The 14,315-nt window shown below is 42.3% G+C and overlaps 1 protein-coding gene across 4 annotated transcripts in view; it reads right to left on the reverse strand.

The window, feature by feature from the left end:
• The window catches only part of nlgn4xa (neuroligin 4 X-linked a), a 61,057-nt gene that overhangs the window by 6,815 nt on the left and 39,927 nt on the right, over positions 1-14,315 (reverse strand). For all 4 annotated transcript variants that reach the window (XM_081701184.1, XM_027010121.3, XM_027010097.3 and 1 more), the window contains 2 exons: positions 7,248-7,433; positions 2,306-3,095 (listed from right to left, as the gene is read on the reverse strand). In XM_081701184.1, coding sequence (XP_081557310.1) covers positions 2,306-3,095; positions 7,248-7,433 — 976 coding nt within the window. The remainder of the gene's footprint in view (positions 1-2,305; positions 3,096-7,247; positions 7,434-14,315) is intronic.

A 14,315-nucleotide genomic window follows, 5' to 3' on the forward strand; every position in this document is an offset into this window, starting at 1 on the left:
TGTACTGCAGCCCCCAATGTACTGCAGCCCTCAGTGTACCACAGCCCTCAGTGTACTACAGCCCTCAGTGTACCGCAGCCCCCAGTGTACCGCAGCCCTCAGTGTACCACAGCCCTCAGTGTACTACAGCCCTCAGTGTACCGCAGCCCTCAGTGTACTACAGCCCTCAGTGTACCGCAGCCCCCAGTGTACCACAGCCCTCAGTGTACCACAGCCCTCAGTGTACTACAGCCCTGTCGGTGTCGGACAGCAGCACCAGACTGGATATTAGCTGAGTGAAGCACCATCTCAACACAGCATTTACAAAGACATGGTAGTGTAATGGCTTGGGAGGGGGCCTGAGCTGGTACAGGCACAGTAGTTTAGCTTTATATATATATGTGTGTGTGTGTGTGTATATGTATATATCTATGTATATATATGTGTGTGTGTGTGTATATGTATATATATATATATATATATATATATATATATATATATATATATATATATATATATATATATATATATATATATATATATATATGTGTGTGTGTGTGTGTGTGTGTGTGTATATATGTGTGTATATATATGTATATATATATGTATATAAATATTCATTATCCAACCAAGACTGCTTCTGAAGGGCTAGGGAGTAGCTAGCAAAAAATAAAAGATGGACTAAAGATATTAAATCTCCCAGTTTTCCCAGAACGATGATTAGGCCTAAACCAAGACTATAAAAAATATAATGGCAGGTCTCAATAGGCTTAATTCATGCCTAGAAACTGACCTACTAGTTGCTTGGAATAAACGTATACATTTATGCAGGTAAAGCTTAGGGTTACTAAAGGTTCCATTCAAGATTCCATTGATAAACATTTTTGGGGGCTGCAGAATTTTTAGTATTTCTTAGATGTACTGGTCTAAAAAAAACAAAAAACAAATTAGGGATGCAATGGGTAAAATAAATAAAATGTTGTGGTATTAAAAATAAAATAAAAAGCAAACCCTAATTTTGTGTCTGCCCGACCCCCCAAATGATTTTCAGATAGCACTCAGCAACTGAAAGTTGAGCTTCACAAGTGGATTGTTTATCTGTGACTGGAGTGCTTCTCCTGTGCCAGGGAAGGCACTTCTAAGGGCTGTTTAAATTGCTTTCATCTTTGGCCCCTGCTTCACTTTATGGCACTCAGGCTGATGCGTGGGGTAGGGTTGTGGGGTGGAGAGACGCATGCAGCTTGGGTGAGCCTGCCAGGACATCCCCTGACACACTGCCACCCTACTGCATAAGTGGTAGCAGTCAGCATTGCCGGCCTGGGAAGGGCTAACAGGTTGTACATGGCCCAAGGCAAGGACTCCCGTGCACCCCTAACAGAGGGCGTCCTGATCCACTTTTCCATGATGCTGCTGAAATACTCACATCAGGACCTGCTTAGCAGAGAGGTGGGAGACAGACACAGAGAGAGACACCCCTGGGCCTCATGTCTCGTGTTTCACAGTGCTGAACTAGGGTCAGCTCTCCAGATGTGGTATAGAATCATGTTAACGGCAGTGACTGATTCTATATCTGCACTCTCGCTCTCAAAAGGGTCCTGTCATATAAATAACCCCTGAGGTCTGGGAAGAGGCTCGGGGGTCAAGCCGATTGTCTTGGCAGTGAGTGAGACGAGGTGGCGTATACATGCTGTGAAATGCAATCAAAGGAAGAAAGAAGAACAAGGTCCGATAAAGGTGATTCCAAATGCAGAACAGTGACTCTTTTCAGCAGCAATGTCAAAAAGGAAGGCAATGTTCCACTTGTTCAGTTAGACACCGCTTTTTATATAAATACTGGCGCTTTTTATATGAATACCAAATTTATTTTTGGCATGTGCATTGCTTTCTTAGAAATTATATTCTGTCCACCATAAATAATATCTACAGATTTTATAGGCAAAAAAAGAAGACATTGACAGCTTAGCAAAACTCTCAGAGTTATTCATTTTGACACTTACATGCAAAACGTAGAGTCATGGTGTTCATGCTCTAGACAACATGCTCAGATGCTCTTGTAAGATGTGTGACTCGGATTATGGAAACAAGGTTTTTCTAGCACCTTACTAACACCAACCCTTCACTTCAAAAATCCTTTTCTTTACATTAAATCTGACAACTTACTGGTCAACAAACTCAACTGTGTATGTGCTGAACTGTGTACGTGCTGAATTTTTGGTAATGATGATAATCTCAAACGCTGGGGAATTTAATTGTCTTATGCAATAATTAGCCTATACTTTCATGCTATTTCCAACAAGGTGGATGAATGTAAGGGGACTTCACTCACCCTGTCTTGGCAAAATTTGTCCAGTAGGTCATCACCACCGCACTAAGCATGACATCATTCTTGGAGAAATTGCAGTTGAACAGGTCGGTCGGGCCGATCATGGGGATCCCAAACACATAGGGCACCTCATCTCCGTGCGCCGAGTCGGCCCAACTGGGCTTCATCTCACTCTGGCAGTGATGGTAGAAAGCATAGAAATATGTTGGCGACCCATACTGCGCATGCAAGTCTGCCGTAGCCACAGCTGGGGCCACCCACTGGTGATCCGTAAATAATGCCACCAATGTCTTGCGCCTGGTTTCCGGGTTCTCTTTGTCGGCCCAATCCGTGTACATAAATTTGATCGTTTCTCGGAGGGTGTCCTTACCCTCCGGATAACCGTACAGGTGGTCCACAAAATCCGACACCGCAAAGTCAAAGTCGTTTGCTGAGACGCCGTCTTCGCTGTCTACAATCCCATCCACAAACTTAAAACCCTCACCCTGGTTGACACCCAGCATGATGTCATAATTGAGGAACTCGCCCTGCTCCATAAGAATCTGTGGGTCATCTGGGATGACGTCACCATCGATGACTGGTCCGAAAGCGATATGGTACTTGGCCTGGGTGATGTACTGTTCAATCAGCTCCTTGTAGTTCTTGTTCTGCAAGCATTCCACCAGGTCTATGGTATCCAGCATATTGCAGCCCACCTTCTCTGCGAGCATGCGGGTGTACTTGGCCGGCTGGTAATTGACAGCCCAGCTGGACAGAGCCGTTCCACTCTGGATGATGGCTTTCTGAAACAGATCTGGGAACAAAAAGACACAAACGTCCATTGGGGCACTCAGACCACTTTGCTAAAAGCAGACGCAGCAACAGTGTAACTTTTCCGATCAATGCTAAAACTCATTGGTAGGTGGCAGAGCATAAGCCAGGACAAAGGAAGAAAGCATGTAAGGATAAGTGCTAATTACAGTGCAGTTTGGAAGTAATTGGATGGTGACAATTCTTCTTGTTTTTGCTCTGATCTCCAGCACAATGGATTTGAGGTTATGAGGTTAAAGTGGAGAATGTTGGCTTTAATTTGAGTGTGTCTGCATTTGTATGGACAGAACCATGTGAGTCAGAGCTGTTTTTATACATAGCACTTTCATCTCAGGAGATGAAATAACAGGACAACTGGCTTCTCTGTAGTTTCATTAGTTCATGCACAAGAAAGCTAAGAAACGTCTATGCCATAATGGGACAAAAAAAATCAACAAGGACAGACACAGCCAAAGCAGAAGGCATGTCAATATCTCTTTGGAATTCTTGGGGAATCAAGTATATGTCACTGTTAGTTCAGCAATAGGAAGCAACCTGTCAGACCACAGAAGACCACATTAGTGAATGATGGAAGAATACTTTTGGGTAGATAGAAAAACAATTGAACAAATCGAGAGCAATGTCTAGGACATATGTCTAGACGTGTCAAATTACTCTAAGGAGATGAATACATCAGCATAACATGCCAGCTACTGGAAAGCTTCAATAGCACCAAGGCCAATTTACAGTTTGCTAAACATGTCATGAAAAAGCCTGAAGAATTCTAGAAGTCTTATGAAAGATTAAACTGTACCAGAATGATGGAATGAGAGAAATATGTGAAAATGTCATCTAAGAAATACAGTGGCATAGACGTGTATGGCTGCCAACAGAACTTGCTCACGAGTCTTTCCTGACAGTGTGACTGCTGATGGTAACAACAGGAAGTATCTTGCGATAAATTCCACAAAACGTAGTGGATTGCTCGTCCCCTTTGCAGCAGAACAGTGACTTAAAGCACAGTCTACTACTAGAACAAATATGGACGTTTTCAGAGACAAATACGAAATGCTCTTCACTAGGCATGTAAATCATATGAATGCAAAAAGCCCCAAAACTGAAAGTGACTCCCTTAAAAATCTGAGCAGCATATCACCAGAAAAGGTTTCTAGTGCTCGGCGATGACTGAGATGACTGTGATGACATGACTGATGCCACTGATAAGTATGATGACTGTGATGACATGACTGATGCCACTGATAAGTATGATGACTGTGATGGCATGACTGATGCCACTAGTAGTATGACTGATGCCACTGATAAGTATGATGACTGTGATGACATGACTGATGCCACTGATAAGTATGATGACTGTAATGACATGACTGATGCCACTGATAAGTATGATGACTGTAATGACATGACTGATGCCACTGATAAGTATGATGACTGTGATGACATGACTGATGCCACTGATAAGTATGATGACTGATGATTGTGATAAAGATGATGACTGTAGGTTGCAGATATCTTTGATTGTAAAGGATTGATTGTTCATACTGCATATGTACCCTGGTATTAAAGATGGCATTCTGGTATTAAAGATGCCATTCTGGTATTAAAGATGGCATTCTGCATTTTAACCCCACTGTGACAGATCCAATGTGATGTAATTGTCAGATCCAATTTTATGTATAAAGCTAAAACAAAAACAACTGAGTCTCAATCATTGTATCTGGGTCAGTTTCCTAATCCTGCATTTACACTGCACTGTATTTACACAGATCCTAACACACCATAAGCAGATTTTATCTTGGATTTCTTAGGACAAGATTTTTTCTTGATGTATTCCTGATTTCAAGTTTAATATGAGAAACTCAATTATGCTCGAACAACCTCATATAGAGGCACCAGATTAAACACAATGTTGATGTTTCTTAATAATGTAATAATAAGTTAGAACAACGTCCGCACTGTGAACATTTTTTGAAAGAAGAACAGTTTTCCCTGAATTGCCACTCTATAAATAGGTCAGAGCGCACCAAGAACTGTGTGTGTGTGTGCGTGTGTGTGCGTGATATATGTTGACCATACATTCTCTTTATATCCTCTCAGATGCTGCAGTGACTCAACCAGGGCAATATGAGGAGTCTATCGAACACATAGTTATTGTCTCCATTATGTCTGCTAAGTGGCGCGTTCTTCCTTTGCTGCCTCTGTACTTAGTGTTCTGGGGATAGAATATTACTAAATGAAACGCATAAGCTTCTGTGCTTCTGTCAGTCCACTCATCACAGTCTGTGCCCTCTAAAACACAAGGCCTGGACGCAAGTGTCTTGGCCCGAGACAGGCATACGATGAACATAGTGACTATTTTTTTTTATCTCCTGACAGGATCCTTAAAAACATTTGCAAGGTACACAAAAAACAAAAAGAATACAGAACCTTGTACAGAAGAATACAGAACCTTGTTTGGGATAACTCTGTGGTGAACACACACACACAGAGACACGTTTCAGAAGGACCGATGATATCAAGCACTAGTTCATAGACCCAGATGGCCATCTGAAAGGACTCCGACATCAGCGGCTTGAGAATCAGGTGAAATGATGCGCTTTTATGGCAGTGAATGGTTTCCATAGTTCACATTATGTAATTCAAAATCCATTCATAAATCACAGCCGACCCTTTCAGACAAGAACACACGGGGCCGTGGCACGTTCCATCCGCACCGTTCTGATCGAGTCAGTCACATGCTCAGTCAAGACTGAATTGCCCATCCTGGAGAAGAGGAACTGCAGCCAGAGGTCATTTGATCCATTATGAGATTCTGCTGCAATCTGGGCTGTTTTTTCAACGGGAGGTAGAAGCTCTATAGGAACTTGTCACGCGCGCTCTCCCAACGGGACACATTACCACACAAAATAGTCTGTAATAGCCTAAAATCTCTGCATTGAAAAGTGGCATATAATTCCTAAAGAAGTGCTAATGAATACCCAGTATAATGCACAGTTTCACAGCTTTGAAGAGAGGTTTCTGTTTTTCTCTATTTAAAATGTGTCTCACGTGTGCCCTGAAATAGGCCTTTTGTTCTTGCGTGAGATATCTCAGTTTGTGGTGTTGTCATTATCATTCAGCTAGTGTCATAACTGCCACACAAGCATGAAAGACTGTTCCTATATTCTGAATTCTCATTAATATACGATTAATAATATTACATATAGCAAGGAGAGAGATAAAACAAATGGTTTTGAAAACAACTTAATTAGCTGGCTACACACCATAATCAAACGACAGCTGTCTCTCATGACTCCAGCTCATCTGTAGATAAGTGGCCAGGTTAAGCAATGTGCTGGCTGCAGTTTAGCCAGCCAGTGGAAGCCGTTACTCTAAAACCTGTTCCTTGGTCTATGCCTTATTATTTTTTAAATCAAATTATTGATTAAAACAAAAGAGTAATATTGCTGTATAAAAAGTATTTATAAATATAAGGAAGCACTGTAAGATTAAGGCCATTTCCACCTTGTGAGACCATCCACTGATGCAAAAAGAAACAATAAATTGTCACAGAACGCTCGCCTCCCGCGAGTCACGTGGTTTGGCCCGTCACGTGCAGTGGGAGGGTTGTTTGTAACCACACCTGCACCTTGTTCGTCTTTATGTATATAAACCCTTGTCATTGTGTGCTGGCCCGAGCGCCGAAGGGCATGGAGCAGGATGCACAGAATCTCTCAATATGGACGAACACTTAACTAAATAAAACATAATGGCACTCATGTATAACACAAGCAATAAACGTGAACACTGAACACAACAATAAACACGACTGCCTTTAACAATGACGATGTTAACATTTACATCAACAATGACCAACACCCTGCACGCAATCACATGGGTATATATACATAAAGACAAGACAAAGTGCAGGTATGTGTAGGTGTGGCCACAAACAAATATCCTCCCACTTCACGGGGCAGGCCGACCCCGTGACTCACGGGAGGCGAGTGTTCCGTGACAATTTCTAAGTTTGCTGACCACTGGACCCCAAACATCTTAAGTGAAAAATCGTTACAATCGTTTTAAACTTTGGAGCTTTCAATTCAAACCCTGATAAAATGTTTAATACAATAAGCAGTCACAACTAGATGATACCTACCCTCTGAATAGTGTGAGAGAGTAAGCAAACTAACGCATGATGCCCCAGCTCCAGATCCGAATATTGTCACCCTTTTTGGATCTCCTTTGAAGGCCTGGATGTTCTCTTTGATCCACCGTAATGCTTGAATCTGGTCCAGCAGGCCATAATTCCCCTTGGCAGCCTGGTCACCTGTGCTCAGGAACCCTGTTGGTGCAGAACACAGCAAAAGAAGCCCTTAGAACAACAACTAGCAGGAACCATTGTGGTATCTGCGACCAGTGTGTTATCTGTGACCAGTGTGGTATCTGCGACCAGTGTGTTATCTGTGACCAGTGTGGTATCTGTGACCAGTGTGGTATCTGTGACCAGTGTGTTATCTGTGACCAGTGTGGTATCTGCGGCCAGTGTGTTATCTGTGACCAGTGTGTTATCACCCAGGATTGAATATTTTCATGTAAATTGCAAATCAGTGGCAGGCGAGCAGACAGCACCTGTCTGGTGTGTGTTGGTATCTGATAATCCATTAATGCAGCACAGCTTTGGGCATGGATCCCCTTATGTCTGTGCAGCCATCTGTACTCCTTTTTTCAATCAAGAAGAACAAATAAGCACCGAGGAAGCTTCCCACGCCAAATTGCACTGATTTACCTTAAGCCACATCAGTTTGTTAAAACAAGCACACTAGAAAAGTACACAGCTATATAATTTCCTTTATAATAAAGATAAACTGAAGCAAAGGAGGGTAAAAAAAACAACAACTGATTACTGAGGTGGGAAAATTAAAATTATAAAACTAAATTAAAAAGGACAAAAGGAAACAGACATTTTGAAATCTGAATTTAAGTTCAGAAAACCGGAAAAGCCACGGATGAGTAGCTGAAGGTTCCCGAGTGCGCCACCCTGCTTATTCTCTCAGGCCCTTCTCCCTGTGATCCCAAATCAGTACTGAGCTCTGCCATCTGTGTTGTTTGCCGCATGCCACTTACATTATACAAATGTAGAAGCAATTGGTCTTTACCGGCCCCCCTCAGCCCAAACAACCCCTCCCCCCATTACATCTCCTCATACAAGAGCCCAGCACAGCAGCTGATGTCTGCCTATGGTAAGAGAAATAATCCTAAAACAGACTCTTAATGGAACTGCAACATGGTTCTGTGCACAGGGCACTAATGGACGCCCTAATAATCTCCCCTCTCTTTTACCTCAGGCCCCCGGTCTCTATTTCTGCCTTTTCATGATGGCCCTGTCATCTTGAGGATAGCTACATAAAGGACCCCCGCTTCAGGGCTGAGACGCACTTTTCAGGCTCAGAGAAGGGTCCAAGGTGGCACGCCGCACTGTAATGGGGTTATTTGGCCGTCTTTGTGGAAAAAGGTTGAGGTTACCTCCATTTTAATTTAGTAAATTTTGCCTGTCCATTCAGAATTTGAATGCAAAGTGCCCTGTTTACTGCTGCATCAAAAGTAAGCCATTCAAACAATACACAAAATGAGTCATGTTATGTTTTTATATATATATATATATATATATATATATATATATATATAAACAATGATAATAACAAAGTCTAAGATTGACAGGATCTTTTTAGGCTTCTGGCTGTTTGACAGGAGCCCCTGCCATTGTAAGGCTGCACCTGTCTGCTCAGAGAGGGGATCTATGGGACCTACTCACAGAGGGGATCTGTGGGACCTGCGGCAAAAAGCCTCTGCCTCAAAGCCATCAAATAAACCCCACTGCACTGAACAGCTTGATGCTGCAACCTCCAAAACAAGACTGTCAAGAAGCGAAACATTCGCAACTTGTTGACAAATTAGCCAACTGGTTTGAACCAGTCGGTGAGCCCCTAGAGCAGCCACCAGGACGTCTGCTCGGCCTTCTTGGCTAGGCTTGGGTCTCCGATCCTGCATTGGCAAAAGCCAGGGCCCCCTTACACCCTCAGGAGGGCCCTGTTGTACAGCAGAACAGCTCAGGACAAACAGGATAAGGTGCAGGGTGAAGCAGAGGGCTGGCCCCATGACTTTTCAGAGGGCAGATCCAGTTGGTCATGCCCACGTGGACAGGATGGGCTGGGAGCAAAGGGATTACAAAGGTACTGGCAGTATTACATACCCTAACGGATACTAACGGATACTAACGGAGTCCTAACGGATAACCCAGAGCCTTGGCAGGACCCACAGCGCCTGCAGGGACAGCAGGCAAAGAAAAGCTTCAAATAGAGTGGTTGTTATTACCAAATGCTGTTTATGTTTTGATAAAGAATCCATATAGTGACTATGAACAGAGGTGTGTATCAGAATGCTGGCAACAGCTAATTAACACTTTACAGTGCTTATGAAAGTGGTCCCGTCTGGAATATTCCAAAATCTTGCTAAAATCTTTCAGAAACTTCTTTAGAGTGGGTCAAGCATTTCACCTTTTGTTTTTTTACGGAGAGTTTTACGGGGCAGGCATAGGTATTTACATATACAGCATTTAGCTAACACTTTTATCCAAAGCAACTTACAATTATGACTGAATACAATTTGAGCAATTGAGGGTTAAGGGTCTTGTTCAGGGGCCCAACAGTGGCAATTTGGTGGTGGCAAGGCTTAAACTGGAAACCTCCCAATTATTATTCACATACATTAATCCCTGAGCTACCACTGCACGTATTTAGATAGTATTTTAGTCTGGGACTTCAAACTAGAGCTTCATCAGCTCTATCCTTCCCTGTTCCTTACTAATCTGTCTGGATTTAAAGAAAAAGACTGTCTAAGCCACTCCTCTAAACACTCACGACATATCAGCACCCTGAGTGACAGTGACATCACCGACCTGTCCAACCACCCACCTTGCTGTCGTTGATAACACTTCAGACTCAATGTCTCACAGGCCTTGAGCACACAAGCGTGTGCGATCGTGCAAGGGTAGTGTGAGCATGGGTGCATTATTGTTGCCGGCAAAGCGTGAATGGTGCAATTACGAGAACGACACTCTCCCAAGAGCTAGACCGAGTGTTTTATGACTTGTTGAGGGGTGTTTACAGTGTTGCTCTCAGTGCAAAGCAAACAGGAAATGAAGAGGCATTGGGACAATAAAGATTTCATCAGAAAAATTTTTCTCAGAGTCCGCAAATGCAGCCCAAGAGCTGTCTGGTATACAAATACAAGACAATTCTGTTGGAATGCACAAACATAATAGGCCCGTGTGCATGAGACCATGTGTGTGTATGTGTGCATATGTGTGTTTCAGACCCTATAGACCTCCCTCATCGATGGCCATAAAAGTATTGATTCCGAAAAATGCAACGACGTGGGTGATATTGCAGAACAGGCACAGTAAAGCTGCTAATGCTGCATTAAATAAATAAAGGTGTAAATAAATAAATTAAAATAAAATAATAGCGTGCGCCAATGCTTCTTCAGTGTGTTTGAGATATAAGCAGTCATTAAGCAATGCTGGCTATGCAGTGGAAAGCAGGATTGATTCGTTACATAATCTATATGATGCTCCTACCACTAGTCTTCACTATTCTGCACAGTTAAGATATATGTACTTAATTACACTAAGCACAAGATACATTCTCTGCCACTTCTAACGACTCCTTTATTAAATATAGTTTCCCGTGTAGTTTCATTAACGGTGCATTTGTAAACTGGGAGCTTTTTGGTGAACGTAAAGCAGTTCCGAGCTAAATCACTGTTTACTTAACAGAAATTGAAATTTCTAACAGAACACAAAGGATCGATATGATCTGCAACTGCAGTGCTTAGCTTTGTCGTGATGTGTTTATTTATGTATCTACATTAATGAAAATACAATACTGCATGCATATGAGAAGTAAGGCTAATAGTAAACCCAGGAGAACACATTCATGTGTGCGTCAGTTAAATTGTCTGGGCAAGAAGCAAAATGGAACCATAAGTATGGTCAGACATCAACGGTCAGCCAGCTGTGGCCTCAATAGAGGACTCACCATAATCATAAAAAACAGCAGAAGAAAATGGAAACAAAATGTTTCACTGAGGTCACCCCTCAACCCCACCCACTTTTTGTGAGCACACCAATCACGGTTGGACAACTAATGGGGCGTGGCTTAAGTTCTTATTCAGGCCGGCTATGAGGAAAACGAGGCGAATCGGCCAATAATGAGCTGTCACTGTCAGTTCGCAGGCAGATGTCAGTTTCACCATAACACCCACAACACCCATAGTCAAGAAACTTTTTTTGGGCAACATTTTGAAGGAGTGGGAGACCGAGGTGGGAGTGGGGCGAGAGAAGAAGACGAAGAGGAATAAAAGACGAGAGAAACTGGCATCCTGACAGACTGACAGTAATAGTGCCTAATTGTGCCCGCTGTCAGGAAGATAATCCGTTTGCCTCCCAAATGAAATGTTAATTATCAAAGGGAGCGATGTGAGAGGAACGTTCTGGATTACCCGAACGAGTTCAGGTCACTCACACACGTGCATGCGCTTACATGCACATTCTAGGGTTGCCTTTTTGAGCCTTTCGAGTGGTCCTTGCCTGTTCCACCATTATGTCAGCAGAACCCCAAAGGATTGTGGGATGTGAACGCAGGCACTTGACTCCAACAGCTGCATCATCAGGCTGCAATCAGAGCAGAGACGAACCAAGTGGGTCCAACCACCACCGCTGACACATTAAAAGTGGACTTCAGCACTACCCCTACCCATATGCAACAGGCCTATAGAAACCATAATCATAGAAACCTGATCAGGATTTCATATATGTTGGTTCTATATAAAACATGTTATTCTTTACATTATGGCTTGTTTCATAAAAAATACCATTTTTCACATACTCCTTGTTTCATGCGCCTACAGTTTGGTATTTAACATACATCAAGCTTTCACTATATGAATAGGTTTTTATTATTAGGTATGTTGTATATTAAGCTGCTATTATCACTAGTATGAAACATGTTTGGCAGTTCTATAACACCATTCTAAAGCATCTATAACACTACCTCCCTCATTATTTTTTAGCATTTTACAAATTGTATATGTGATTTTTTAATAAGGATTTTACAGCACTGTTGCATATTAACAAACTTACTAGTAGGACCAATTGCTTTCATTCACTGCTCTAATGAAGACCTCACTATTACGTTCATGTAATTCTTACTATAACACACATCTGCTGTTATTGTTGTATTATTATGTGATGTATTGTTACTTTAATATACAACCTCTTCATTTAGGTGACATGTCTCACAATATCAGACCATACCTTTGTGGCTCTGAAGGCAGAAGACAATGTCTTGTTCACTGTGCATCCTGTTTTGTGTACCTAAGGCGTCAAACAGCTGTGACAATAAACACTTAGGCCTCGTTGAAATCCCCACTCTTAGCGGATGATGAGAGAGGGCTAGGAAGGGTTAGCATAACAAAGCAGTCAAGGTAAATTATCCTCTTTGTAATAGCAAATCTAAACACATCAATGCTGCCTGGATGCTCTCTCTGTAGTGCCACTCTTTTAATTTACACACGGAGAGCGAAAGTGGTTCAGTCACCGAAGGCAAATGATTTCCGTGTCGGAGTAGTTAATTCGTGCCAGGGGTGCGGTTCTCCTGGTTTTATCTTATGATTTACAGCTTCCCAGAAAAAGTAACTGTCACAGCTATCACAGAGGAAAAATAGCAAGAATAAACAAACAAATAAATAAATAATATGAAACTGGGACTACATCAATAGCAAGAAGTTTTTACAATCAGCTCCTGCATGTTATTTGAGGATTCACATGTGAGCTGAAATTGTCGAACATGTTCCCCTGCGTTTTGTAGCGAAACCATTTACTGCTCAACTGCTAAGTCTTAAGCCCATTTTATACCAGATGTTAATCAATGTGACGCTGCAAGTCCACTTGCACTTTTTCTCTTCACATTTCCCTGCACCAGATCTCTGCTTGCTGCATGTGTCTACTTCACGCAAGAATGTTGTTATAATTCCCAATGCAGCCCTCCGGGATGGTGATTGTGCACTTATCACTAAAATCACTTATTACTCACATGAAATATTTAAGCAATATCGCAAAAGTGGGAGGGCTGTTATACTGCATATCACAATAATCACAGCCATGCTAATTTTTAGTGTAACAGCATGACCACAAATTGTTTTGTTTTTATTCATCAAGTGCCATTTATTAGTTAATAGTAATAAGTGACAACAGATTATATTATTGTTTATTCCTGTGTGTAGGCCTACATTATTGCTAGCCAGCGACTTTGTAGGCTGTCCTGCACATTCATCTATGTTTCCATTTATTCTGCAAGCAGTGAAATACTGTTGTCAATCACTATGACATGAAATCAGTGCCATTTTAGCATTCGTCAGTGATATCAGAAATGACGTACATTTTCATGCATGCACTGTCCAAATCGGGTTTCCAGTTCGAGTAACACTCCTCTCTACAAATGTTCTGGCTGTGTTCAAAGTAGCCTACCACATACTACTTGTATACTGATTGGGTCCTGTCACGGCATGGCCCACTCCTCCTAGACGCCTGCCTGTGTTCGTGCGTGTGTGTGTGTGTGTGTGTGTGTGTGTGTGTGTGTGTGTGTGTGTCTTCGTTGCCACACCCTCCCATGTGTCACACCTGTTCCTTGTTAGCCCCGTTGTTAACATGTATATTTAAGGTCCTCTTTAGGCGTTAGTCTTTGTCAGTGTTTAACCCGGTGTACGCTGTGCTTCGGCTGCCCTATTGTATTCTTGTTGTTGTTCTTAAACCTGTTAATCGCTTGTATTGTCCACTGCCGGGCAGAGGTAGCTCATTGTTTCAGGTATAGCAATCAGAAGGTTGCCAGTTCAAGCCCCACTGCTGCTAAATTACCGCTGTTGGGCCCCTGAGCAAGGCCTTTAACCCTCAATTGCTCAAACTGTAAGCGTCGGATAAATGTGTGTTGTTCAGTACTGTTCCTTGTGTTAGGGTTTGTGATTTTCACATACTATACTGCATACTACAGCGGGGACCATTATCCAGTATATATGGAGTGCATTTACAGTATACAGTGATAGGCTATTTTGAATATAGTTACTGGGTACAATTGCTGCCACGGAACCCGTCGGGCGGTTGAGTAGACTG

Source organism: Electrophorus electricus, chromosome 18 (genome assembly GCF_041902795.1).
Source record: "Electrophorus electricus isolate QZ-2024a chromosome 18, ASM4190279v1, whole genome shotgun sequence".
NCBI classification, from domain to species: Eukaryota; Metazoa; Chordata; class Actinopteri; order Gymnotiformes; family Gymnotidae; genus Electrophorus; species Electrophorus electricus.